General features: G+C 38.1%; 1 protein-coding gene across 1 annotated transcript in view; it reads left to right on the top strand.

The window, feature by feature from the left end:
• LOC144960588 (beta-1,3-galactosyltransferase 1-like) overlaps positions 1-11,886 on the top strand; it is a 14,653-nt gene extending 2,767 nt beyond the window's left edge. Inside the window, exon 2 of the mRNA XM_078893817.1 lies at positions 6,352-11,886. Within this exon, the coding sequence (XP_078749943.1) occupies positions 6,353-7,561 (1,209 nt within the window). The 5' untranslated portion in view covers position 6,352 and the 3' untranslated portion in view covers positions 7,562-11,886. The remainder of the gene's footprint in view (positions 1-6,351) is intronic.
• The last annotated feature ends 1,911 nt before the right edge of the window (positions 11,887-13,797 follow it).

Here is a 13,797-nt window from a genome sequence, read left to right as displayed (position 1 = left end):
GTTTGCGATGTGTTGGGTTTGTGATGTGTTGGGTTTGCGATGTGTTGGGTTTGCGATGTGTTGGGTTTGCGATGTGTTGGGTTTGTGATGTGTTGGGTTTGCGATGTGTTGGGTTTGCGATGTGTTGGGTTTGTGATGTGTTGGAAATACCTAAGAGTATATGTAATTGATTTGATCGTGTTGGTAGTTGAATTATCGGTGTTGTCGTCGAAATGAATATTAAAGTCACCCAAAATCACTGGTTTTGATTGGTTATTTTTATCCGTGATGTCCGGTTAAATCCAGAATTTTTTTTTCTCCAAAATTCAGAGGTGGTTTGTCCGTTCTTTTTATTTGTCGGTAGACGATGTAGGCAAACAGATGTTAGTGGCAGTCCATTTGTCTGAACAATACTCTCACAGCCTTCAAATGCCTTAAAGGAATGGGAGCGATATATATTCATGTTTTCGTCCAACCGAGTCATCGATCACATGATTTGTTGCTGTCCAATTTTGGATCTTTCCTAACAAATGTAAACACTCTGCATTGTTTATGGAAATTGTAAACATACTCATCATGCCTCAAGCTGAACAAAATAACCAATCGTAATTCTAGATATTTCAAAAGCTGTGAACAGTTTTCACTATATGTAGGTCATTTTGAGCACATTTTGCAATGTGACCAATGACTTCGAGCACATGGAAAGGTAATATAGATCATCCCCATTCACAAGCTTGATTTTAATCGTGTGTGTGCTTTTGTACACAACACAAATGTGACCCCTGGTCTCAAAAAGGTACTAAGTCGGGATGATTTAGATGCTGAAAATGGAATTTCCAGCCAGAAATATCATGCTTAAGTTTAGTTTATATGCTTTATAGAGGAGAAGGAATAACATATTTTACTGTGATAAATACTAACGTCTTATACTTTTGACCAGTTTAACTATAATTTGACTTTTTAGCATCTGGTCCATCCCGACATAATACCGTTTTGAGACGAGGGGTCACAAAATCACTTCCACCCCCCCCATTCCTCTTGATCTTGGTATTGATATTCAAGTAGAATAGGCTTCAACAGTCGTGGCGCATAATAACTCAGTAACTGGTTCCAAACTATCGGAACAATGGCAGACGCTTTCATGCAAAACTTGTCTGACGAGCATGAAAGTGTATCCAACATTATAGATCTGAACGAGTTTCGACCTTGATACAATCTGATCACATGACATGTGTAAAAGTTCTAGCCAGCATGAAGAATAAAAAGTACAGATTTTTTTTTGTTTAGAACCAAGCTTGTTTTGCTCTACAAAATTATGTATTTCATGCACTTTGTGCGCTTAAATTTGAGTTTAAAAATTCACTTTTGTTTTGGGTAGGTAGATATGAGATTTTAGTAAAAGTTTTGAGAATTGTCGGTAAGGCGAGAGTTAACCCTCTCCTTGCCATCCATAGGAAAATCGTCATATTTGTTACGATGCAACCCAAAATTTTCTCATTCTGATATCCTTTGTACATCACAAATTATGAAGAAAATATTTTTTTCTAACGATAGAAATTAGACACTGGACAATTATATGTATAGAATGTACTTGTTCCTTTTCTGTTTGAATAGAAAAAAAAGATATTATTTTTGTGCTGGGTGGGTGTGAAGTTTCAAGAAAAATTATGAAAATGGCTGGTAAGGAGAGAGTTAACTCAATGGAGACGCGTCGGACGCATTTGTCCGACAGGCTCAACTTGTAGACGTCTCGGACAAATACGTCCGGCAGGGATTTTAGATAGTTTTGTTGAGACTAGTCATTTGATTGAATACGAAAATAAACAAAAAATAAAATTTGATAATTTTCCTCCATTTTTTGAGCTCTAAATCTTCATTTAAAAGTAAACTTTGGCTTTTTTTGCTTATTTAATTTAACTAAATTTACGAAGCTAAATTTATCCGATTTCCTGCTCGAGGCAAACGACGGCTAGCGTTTGTAAACAACAATGGAGTCTAAAAAGGGACTATTCATTACGAGTGAAGCCTTAGAAATTGTTATGGAGGATGGATCGGACAATGAAGAAGATGAAATCCATGCATTTTCTGATGAAGAGGATGATAATTATGGCTTGGATCAGTCTAGAGTACCGGAAAAATGATATAAAACGACCTTCAAAATATATATTTCATAGAAAATGTCAATAATGAAATACTTAGAAAAAAAATTACATATTATATCGATAGATGAAAGCTGAATCTATTGGATACAAAAGACTGCTTATCTTTATATACATGAACAAAAAATTGAGAGGTCTATAAAAAAGGTCCAAAATCATGCGGTCCAAAATCAGGGGTGTGTCAGGGGCTATAACTCCGCGACTGCATTGAGTTAAGACGTTTATGATAATGAACCACCACTGAAATTCAAAGAACCATTAAGCGGACCAAACATCACCAAAAGTGAAATTGAACATGCCATGGAACGAATGAGGGATGGTAAAGCAACAGGCCCTGATGAAATATCTGTAGAGGTATTAAAAAGCCTAAGAGATCTAGCAATTGATGAACTTCACATATTATTCAACAATATATACAACCCTGGGAAAATTCCAGAAGATCTCTGTAACTCTATTTTCATAGCAATACCAAAGCGAAAATTTTAGAACTATAAGTTTAATAAGCCACATCAACAAAATACTGTTGCGTATAATTATCAACAGGCTAAGGAATAAGATTAACCACGAAATCACAGAAGAACAATATGGATTCCAACCTGACAGAGGGACAAGGAACGCAATATACCTCCTCCGTGTTTTATGTGAAAGAGCTATACAGGTTCAGACCCCACTATACCTCTGTTTTGTAGACTACAAAAAAGCTTTTGATAGAGTACGCCACGAAGAAATACTAAAACAACTGCACTCCATTGGCGCTGATGAGAAAGACCTCAGACTCATGCAAACATTATACTACACCCAGCAGGCATCTATCAAAATCGGAAACTCTACAGGAAATTCCATTCCTATTAAGAAAGGAGTCCGTCAAGGGTGTGTTGCCTCACCAGATCTGTTTAATCTATACCAAGAAACAATCATGAGGGGCATAACTAATATAGAGGTAATAAAAGTAGGAGGTCACAACATAAATAATATAAGATACGCAGACGATACGGTACTCATTGCAACATCAGAAATCCAACTTCAAAAGATTGTTGACAAAGTGGTAGTAGATAGTGAAGCCAAGGGAATGGAAGTGAATATCACCAAAACGGAATGCATTGTAATACAGAAAAACCCCGAAAACAACAACACCTGCAATATAACGATTCATGGCGAGCAACTTACCAACGTAGAAAGTTTTAAATACCTAGGTTCAATAGTGACAACAGATGGAAGATGTAACCGAGACATACGAGCAAGAATAACTCAAGCCAAACAGGCCTTCATGGACCTGGGAAACATTTTGAAAAACAAACAGATGTCGTTCGGGATTAGATTCCGAGTCTTGAAGTGCTACGTGTGGCCAATCTTGTTATACGGATGCGAAAGCTGGACTACAAATGCAGAAACACAAAAGAACATTGAAGCTTTTGAAATGTGGTGCTTGAGAAGGATGCAGAGAATATCGTATACTGCACACAAAACGAACGAAGAAGTGCTAAAACAAACATACCAACAAAGGAAACTAATGCCCTTAATAGCGGATCGACAACTATCCTTTTTCGGACACATAGTAAGGAAAGATAAGAATGAATACCTGGCAAGTTGTGGAAAAATACCTGGTAAACGCACCCGGGGGAGACAAAGAAAAACACTCATAGACCAACTGAAGGGCTTCACCAACCTAACAATCCAAGAGCTGTTTGAAAAAGCAAGAGACAGGAGGAATGGAGAGAGATAATTCATGCAGTATCCGAAGCCTGGACCAGGCATGGAACCTAGAAGAAGAAGAAGAAGATAATGATTGTTGTTGTAAGACGATGCGTTGTTTATTTGTATCGGTAGCAAGGAATGTCTTCATTCAATGGCCTTGTGTTGGAATGACGGTGTGTAGAAGCGATCAAATAGATTCATGACCACTTTTATCTTTTTCATTTTCTTTCTTCCACCACTTTTTCGTCTCGTCTCGTCTTACTTCAATACGCTTCAACAGTCATGACGTCACTTCACTCGTAATGAGGTATGGTAACTTAGTAACTGGCTCTAAACTATCGGAACAATGGCGGACACCCTTATGAAATATTTTTCCGACGAGCATAAAAGCGTATCCAGAGGAAACAAAAACTATTATAAATCTGATCATGTTTTGACTTTTACACATTCTGATCACAAGACATATGAAAAGTTCTAGCCAGCATAAAGAATGAAAAGTACCGATTTTCTTTGTTTAGAACCACGATGGCCCCCGTTGCTGGGCGACGTGAGATCACATTATTGAATTCAATTACTATTTTTGTCTGTCCTTTCCTTTTTCAGTTCATTCGTCACGTTTTGATTTTTAACACATGTGATGACAATAGTTCATAACAATATAATCGAAAAATAATAAGTGGGGTCAGCTGGTGAGTTGTATTATATAGACCTGTAAATGAGCTCTATAAAAATTGACTGAAACTGAAACTCTTCGTAATTCGTCGTCGCGGTAAAATCCAAAGAATCAAAATGAAAGGTAAACAGCAAGCTCACTTGAGCAAAGCAATGGCAGAAAACTAAATTGCGAGGGAATTAATTAGGCTATTTACCATTGTTCCTTGTAATTAGGTACGCAATCAGTGAAGAAACTTAGAAACGGTCAACCAGTTTGTTTACAACATGAGGTAATCGAGATGTGCTTGTAGCAATCATTTAACTTTCGATTTGAAGGTGTCTACATAACGAACTTCCGGTGTTTCGAATTTTTCTTTCTCATACTTTTCCTGTCCTTCAAGTAAATGTGGTCCATTTTGGCATAGACGAAACAGTGAAATTTATCGCTCGGCGGCTCAGTTAAAATTGGCTACGACAGGTTTCGAAAGTGAAAAAATAATTTCACGAAGGCTGTGTGAAAATACACTGGGGTGTGTTCAGACACGGCAATTCTAAAAAGCGTCGCTTAGCCTTGGCAATATATATCCATCATTAATATAAACGGCCCATGAGCTATGCGTGGGGCTGTGGAACATTCCTAGTTAACTTTACAGTCAATCGACTACGATTCATGAATTCTTTCTTTATTCATTTCTTTCTTCTCTTTTTAAAAATATTTGAATTTGACGAATTGACTGATTACAGTTAATTGACAGAGAATTTACAGGTCTAATTATATTTGTTAAGGGACAGCAGGAAGGTATGGTGGTATTGAATCCCTGTTGGCATTTCAAAGTGCGAGGGACAAAATTTAAAGATAAAAACGATACTAACAATAGCGTGTTGAATGAGGTATGGCGGCATATCGAGCTCAGAATAAAATCCATTTATTCAATTTAAAAAATGGACTAATTACATACAATGTTATAATCACAGGGTGCATGGAACACTCAAAAGCACAAGTGTATAAAAATTATAGTTCAATTGTTTGGAATCACGAATAAAAATCTGCAAATAATAGAGAATAACACAGAGGTGATAATGGATGCACCCGTTCACCAACGCTACACACTACGAATTTTATATAGTAATTTCATATATAATATAATATATAATATATATATATATTATATATATATATATATATATAAATTATATAATATCTCTCTCTCTCTCTCTCTCTCTCTCTCTCTCTCTCTCTATTACTATATGTAAAATACAAATGGATTCATTCACTTAAATGGCCGAAGCACATGTTTCTGTGGTTTCCATCCACGTCGTCAGTCGGCATATTATGTCCGTAGATTCTACGGACATAATATGCCGACTGACGACGTGGATGGAAACCAGAGAAACATGTGTTTCGGCCTATTTAAGTGAGTGAATCCTTTTATATTAGCTCTAACCAACAGAATAATAAGAAGAAGAAGAAGAAGAAGAAGAAGAAGAAGAAGAAGAAGAAGAAGAAGAAGAAGAAGAAGAAGAAGAAGAAGAAGAAGAAGAAGAAGAAGAAGAAGAAGAAGAAGAAGAAGAAGAAGAAGAGGTGGAGCAAGAAGAGGTGGAGCAAGAAGAGGAGGAAGAGGAGGAGGAGGAGGAGGAGGAGGAGAAGAAGAAGATATTGTGTTCTACCCAAATAATAGCAAACAATTCGTATTATCTGTTTCACGCTACAGAAACCGGAATAAACTTCGGCTCCAAGCGTCTAATGGCTCTGAAGGACTACTGTACTTTAGGTTTAGTGGCTCCACTAAAAACACTGACAACAATAACAATATATGTTTCTGTGAAATTGTCTTGATTATTACATTTCTCTTTATTTCCCCAGAATGGCTATTCTTATCATACAAAGTCGAGTGCGAAGACGAAACCAGATTATAATTGCGGCCATCATTTCCACCTTATTGTACATTGTCGCATCTAAAATGTCACAGATAACCGGAAGTAACACTGTTTTTGAAGACTCTCCTTGCGAGATCAACTTCAGTCAAGTTGGAGCTCAAAATACCCTGGACTTCTTGAGAGTAAAATTAACCAGTCAAAACTCGGAATTAGAATTTGAAGACGTTTTCATACAAAAAATATTTCAGTGCCTCCAAAAATATTATCTCCATGACAGTCAACTTTCTAATGACAGCTGGTCATTCTTATTCAACACAACATATAGCGTCCGTAATAATAATACATATAAATTGACAGGCTTTGAGCACAGTGATAATAAGGATCCCAAATTGTTAAAGATTGATAATAATAACAACAAAATGGATCTGACCTCAAAACTCCTGGATATGCCAATCATCAACCCGCACACGTATCCTTACTTACTCAACCAACCAAACGCCTGCATTGAAAACGACGTGAAATACATCATAGCTGTTCCCTCAGCGCCAGGGAATTTTGAAAGAAGGCGAAAAGCCCGAAAAAGCAGCGCTGCCATATTTGCAAACGATCCTAAAAACCGTGCCAAAATGCTGTTCTTTATCGGATCACCTGCTAATCCAAATGACACAAAGTCCAAAAATATACAAAAACAAATCAAAGACGAAGAACGTGAACACAAAGACATCGTTCAATGTGATTATATCGACGTTTACAGAAATATCACGAAAAAGGCTTCCCTTCTTTTAAGATGGAGTGTATCACACTGCAATAAATCTGTGTTTATTATACGCATGGATGACGACTGTCGAGTAGATTTGCCAAAAGCGACTCGAGCTCTTCAGGAACATTCTAAAGATCCAACCAAAAACCCACATTTTATTTTAGGATCAATGCTGACGGGACAGAGGCCTCATAGAAACCCAAAAAGCAAATGGCACATCCCAGTTCAAGAGTACCCTTACGGTTCCTACCCACCGTTTTTATTGGGAGGCTTCGTGGGATACTCTGTGAAGACCGCAGGCCTACTTTTTCACGCCTACCAACGCCTTAGACTCATCTGTTTAGATGATGTCTTCATTACAGCCTTTTGTGCTCCCATTGCAGGCGTTTCTATATACCACAATGCAGCATTTGTATTCCAGCATTGGCAAGGATGATTCAAAATATACTACCGCACTCTGGATAGGCAACGTGTATAAAGTTTTGGCCAGAAACTCGTCCTTCAACTATTGATCGATTAAAATGACCTTCATTTTCCACGTTGTCGAGATTTTATCTGACCCCCCCCCTCCCCCCGTCCACTCAGGGTAGGTCTGTTGGATCTGGCGGAAAGTACTTTGCGATAGATTAGCGTCCTATCCAATGGATAGCAAGCAATTGGTATTGTCCGTTTCACGCTATAGAAACCGGGATAAACTCCGGCTCCATGAGCCTAAAGGCTCTGAAGGATTACTTTACTTTACATGTTCCACGAAGCCCTCCTAAAGTCCCAGGTTTGAAAGTTTTAGGTAAGATGAGGTCCCTATAATCGATGATATGTTTGAAAGACGAGTTTTCAGCCCAAACTTATGTTGAAAAGATGTGTATTCTTTGAGGACTCAACTTGGCGAAGTTCACAGCAGGACTTGCACCCAGGAATCACTCACACACACATACACATACACACACACACACACACACACATTGCCTATGAAACTTAAAATAATTTACACAATTCACACTCCTTCGCAGTAGGGGTAATTTGATTCAGTAACTCTCCACTGAAACCAGCTCGTATTTCTGTATCCATTTCCGTGTCGGCTTCGATCCAAACGTGACTGTCCTTGTCGCAATGCGCCAAGACGGGACGGTAAACCATATTCGGGATATCGTGTGTGTCTTGCCAATCGTCGTCGTCCACCGTTATAATTATCTTCTTTTTCGACCCGTCCTTCGTAGGGTTCGTCATGCACAGAAACCAGGTCGTTCCATTCTGCCCAGCTTCCTGTTTGTAGAGACAGAAATTGTATTTCCCGCTAAAGGGAATTGTGTAGATACCGGTATCCATATTCATAAATAAATAACTAATGTGGTGCACGTAATCGTAACCGTTAATTTTGACCGATTTCCTGCTAGGACTGGGCAAGTCTGCGTCGATTCCACACGAAATCTGCTCATCTTTTGTAAGCCTGTGAAGGAAAATAAACGAATAAGGAAATTGATACAGGCCCGTGAAATCAATTTATACTCGCATACACCCTTCCCATAAAAATATATAGTATACAGTTCCCTTTATTAATCCCTAAGGGGAAAATTTTCTTTAGGGTCAGTGCAATGGAAGACCTTCATAACTCAGGCGTCAGCCGTAGTGCAGCATCACAAAATGAGCTAAAGCAAGGTGACTTGCTCAAAGCCACACAGTGCGACTGTTGGTCGAATTCGGTACTTTTCGGGCATAAAGTAAACACCATACCGGTACAATACACAACACACACAAGGAAATTCTGGTGCCTTTAATTTTCGGGTTTCTCTTAATTTTTTCCAAAACGGTTTCGAGACATAAAATGTATAGTTGGGCCGAGAGAAGGCAACCCTGTCGTACTGACCGACCGATTTGGAAGGGATCAGATATTATTTGATTGACTATTACACAGCTGGAGGGATTGTTGTATAGTATTTTTATCCATCTTCTGTAATAAGGGCTTATGTTGTTGTGTTCTAATATTTTGTGTAAGAAGCTGTGTTCTAACCTATCAAAAGCTTTCTCTTGATTGATGGACAAGATGTATGCGTGTGTGAGTGTGTGTGTGTGTGTGTGTGTGTGTGTCTGTTTTACATATCCTATAAGGTCTCTGAGGAAGTTTGTGTGCTGCTCTATTGTTCTGTTTTTTTAATGCTACATGTTTGTTCTTGGTCTATCAGTTGGGGCAGGTAAGTTTTGATTTTGTTGCTTAAAGTTTTCGCTATAATTATAATTTTGTAGTCGGTGTTTAGGAGGGATATGGGTCTGTATTGTTTGACGTCTGTTGTGTTGCTTTCTTTGGGTATGAGGGTTATGTATGATATCTTTTGGCTGTTCGTTAATTGTCCTTCTTTGTGTATTTCTTTGGTCACTTCTAGGGGAGTTTTTTTTAAGGAGGGGGAAGAAACTTTTGTAGAATTCTACTGTTAGTCCATCGGGGCCTGGGGATTTGTTTGTATTTATGTTGTTTAGGCTGTGTTCTAAGTCTTCTATTGTGATCTCTGTATCTAATTGCTCTTTCTGTCCGTCTGTCAGTTTCTTTGTATAATCGGTGTAGTGGTCTTGTATGTCTGTTGATATTTCGCCACTTGTGTATAGTTTGTAAAAATTGTAGAAGGTCTTGAGGATGTCTGCCTCGATTTTTGTTATTTGCCCATCTATGGTTCTGATTTTGTCTATATGTCGTCTGTTGTGTAGTTCGTTTTCTATTCGCGCTATTGTGTCGTTTAAATCAGTGTAGTCGTTGCGTGTTTTGTATGTGCTACTTAGTTTGTGGACTCTGTATTTATTGTTCAATTTCTTTCAGTTTTTCTATTCTGTATTATTTTTGTTCAATTTCTTTCAGTTTTTCTATTCTGTATTATTTTTGTTCAATTTCTTTCTTTTATATTCTGTTTATTTTGTTCATTCTTAGTTTTCTATTCTGTATTTTTTGTTCATTTCTTTCGTTTCTATTGTTTGTCACATGGTGTGTTTGTTTTCGTTTTGTTGTCACGCGCTCTGTCGATGTTGATGATTTGTTTACTTTGTTTCCTTCTGTGTTTTGTCTTGTATTTTTTCCCTATAATTTGTGTTAGCGTTTGTATGATCTGTTTGAGGGTGTCCCACCATTCCCGGTTGTTGTCGTTCCGTATATTGTCCGTATAGTCTAATATGATGTCGGTCATGTATTGTATGTAATAATGGTCCTGCAGGAGACTGTTGTTGAATTTTCCCGTAGGCACCTTTTTGTTTGGGTCTTGTAATTTGGGTTGTACTGGGCGTAGACCGCTTTGTGGCCTGTGTAGTTTAGTGTGTTCTCTTACTGTTTAATTTCTGATATTGGGGTTGTTTTGGATATGTATATTTTGTCAAGTGTGTTTGAGGGTGATTTAAAGGTGGTTTCTTCTTCCGAGTGGGAATGTTTCTCTGTATGTATCTGTTAGATTGTGTTTTTCTTTAATTCGTTGTTGTATGTGTTTGTCTATGGCTGTTTGTTGTGTTCTATGGTAGTTGTGTCGCGTGGGTGTAGTATGTTATTGAAATCCCCTGCTAAGATGATGAGTGTCGATGGGTTTGTCTCTATTCTTTTTTCTAAGTCTAGGAAAGTTGTCTTTTTTTCGTCCGTTCTTGAGGCAGGTCCGTAGATGTTGTAAATTTGGAATTTGTAGCCGTCTTGAGTAACGTCTATTTTCCCTATTCGTCCTGTGTTGTCATGGTCGTGTTGGGTGACTGTCCATTTGTCAGAGACTTTCATTATGGCTACTCCTCTACAGTTTCTTTTTTTTCTTGTCGATTGTCCAAAATATATTCTTAACTTCTGGTCTAAGTTCGAAAAGTGTTCGTTCTTGTATGTATTTGTCATCTATGTTCATTTCTTGTAACAGTAGGAAGTCTGGTCTGTAGTTCTTTATTAGATTTTAATGTTTTGTATTTTCTGTCTCATACCTCTGATGTTTAAGGTTATAATTGTCAATGGTGGGAAGTCATCCTCTTTGTAGGTTGTTTTTATTTTGTATTGTTGTTTTTTTTTGTGTATGATGCTGCTTGTTCTCCAGAGGTGGTGTGTTTGTTGTATCTAGAGTAGCGTATGTATGTGGGTATATGTGTGGTTTGTGGGCAGCATGTCTGGGCTTAATGTATGATTTTTTTTGTTTGTTGCTTTAGGTCTCTTTCAACACAATTGAGGTTATATGAGAGACGCGGGAAACAAAAAAAAAAAAAGCAATCTAACAAAAATAGTACAGAATTAAATCAAAATCATAACCTAAAGATATCATAAGCTAAATTATAAATAACCAAGAACAAACAGGCAGAAGATTTACAGAAAAAAAAATATCCCCTGTCAAAAATACAATCACAAACCAAAGAAGCAAGATAGGCTAGTAAAGAGAAGAAGAAATGACATCACTATCGGATCGTACACCCATGCGAACATCATAGGTATACGATTCAAGGGTGATGCTCCCATCCAACCACCCGCTAAATGTATGAATTGTTTTGTTTAAATGTTGGGGTGTAAAAAAAAAAAATCCCGAACTCTTGCTGCTCATCCGATTCTTCGATTCATGCAGTAAATGTCACGCATCATCGTACGGCGAAGAATCACCATTGCGATTCTGAAAACAACACCAACAACAGATTTAACAACTGTTATCGTTGTCTGGGCCCACATTCACCCCAGCAAAGTAAGTTTAAATCAGCAACCTGCTACAAGTGCAGCAAGGGTGGCCACATTGCAAAGGCGTGTAGATCGTCCAAACCAACCCCTTTGATTAAGCGGACAGGAGGCCACAATGAGCGTCATCGTCAGCATTTCGTGGATGTGCAGCTTGACAATTCCGAATCTGTCGCACACACCATGTCAACCACCAATGACCCAGAAATTCAATTGTATGAGATGACAGGATCACCAAATTGTGGTAGTGTCAACACAAAGCCAGTTTCGCTTCCAGTCGACGTAAATGACGCCAGGGTGACATTCGTGCTTGACACTGGCGCTACACTAAGTGTCATGAACAAGGCCGATTTTGATGTGTGTAGTTCAAGAAACATCACTCTTCAACCATCAGAATCAACAAAGCGTTTAAAGACATACACAGGAGGTAGTCTGCCAGTGTTAGGAGAGACTGTTGTACCAGTTGACTACAATGGACAGAAGTTGAAACTCCCGATTGTCGTTGTCCCAGGAGATGTACCATCATTGCTTGTCAGAAACTGGCTTCAACACATCAAACTGGACTGGAATCTCAAATTTTCTGTGAAGTGTGAAACTAGTACTAATGCCTCGTTAGAAATATTGTTGAATGATAACATACATGCTTTTGGGGAAAATGGTTTATTGAATGATAGAACAGTCAATTGGCAATGAAGACAGGTACTAACACTAGATATTGCAAGGCACGGTTTCCGCCATACATGCTCAGGGCAAAAATAGAAAATGAAATTGAAAGATTTGAGTCAAATGGCATAATAGAAAAAGTTGAGACTCTCTCTCTCTCTCTCTCTCTCTCTCTCTCTCATTCTCTCTCTCTCTCTCTCTCTCTCACTCTCTCTCTCTCTCGGTAGGGTAACAGCATGTCCCTGATCGGTGACCGTTGTTTTGTTTTGTTTTGTTTTTATGTGTTTAACGGCGCTTTCGACACTATTTAGGTCATTTAAGCGCCCGTTTCTGTCTTTTATCAATTTTTATCGGCCTTGAGGGGCCATCGCTGCTCAATCGTGTACTGTTTTAATAAAATCTTTATAAAATCATAATAGTTACATGTTTGTTGTTTAAAAATATTTATTTACAATTTCTGCAGGTGACCATGAACACGTTTTTGCTTTTACACCGTAACTACATATGGCGTCAATCCGTTGTTATCAACCAAAAGGCTTTTTAAAAATATTATCCCCCTAGAATAGTCATGATTATAACATTATTCATAATTAATTAGAAAAATCAATGTGATCTTCGTTTAATTGAGGCTACTGATGACTGTATCTACTACATAGTCAGTCATACGGTACTGAAAAACACACTACTGTCAGCCGACACAGTTTGTTTGTTTGTTTTTAAGGGTTTTACGGCGCTTGCAACACATTTAGGTTATATCAGAGCCAGTAAAAAGGAAGAAAATGGGATAGTAAAAAGTTCTAGAAATACAAGTAAAGCAGCCAAGAAAAAGTAAGACAGAGGGGAACTGAGAACATATAGGGATCAGATGTAGATTCCAAGAGCATACCACCAATGTACTTAGTTTGAAATCACCTACAAGTCTCATCCAGACATAAGCACAAAATCCAACAAAGAGGAACACATTCAAATGCTAACATTATACATTCAAAATAAAAATAATAATACATAACAGAGAGATGATTTACAAGGAAAAAAATATCATCTCCCTCAAAAATAACTATGCATTTGACTGTATCCCTCCCAGCTCGGACTCCGGCCAGGGCCATGACAAAACCAAGTAATCTCATTCCAAGACCAAGACAGAAAGCATGTTGGAAAACAGATATAAGGGGATAGAAGACACAGAATGTACCTCCCTGCCCGCTATGGGAGGTCAGGATCCCCACCCAGCCGACACAGTTTGGACATCACGTGACCGCGTTCTTAGCCGTGAATCAACCCCATTCATAAATTAAGTGTCTGAAAGAATATGCTCCCAAGAGAATTTTAATCTTTATTTGAAGAAAATCGGG

This window comes from Berghia stephanieae, chromosome 15, assembly GCF_034508935.2.
Source record: "Berghia stephanieae isolate SIO BIC M18660-M18661 chromosome 15, UCSD_Bste_1.3, whole genome shotgun sequence".
Lineage (NCBI taxonomy): Eukaryota > Metazoa > Mollusca > Gastropoda > Nudibranchia > Aeolidiidae > Berghia > Berghia stephanieae.
This window is presented reverse-complemented; position numbering and strand designations above follow the sequence as displayed.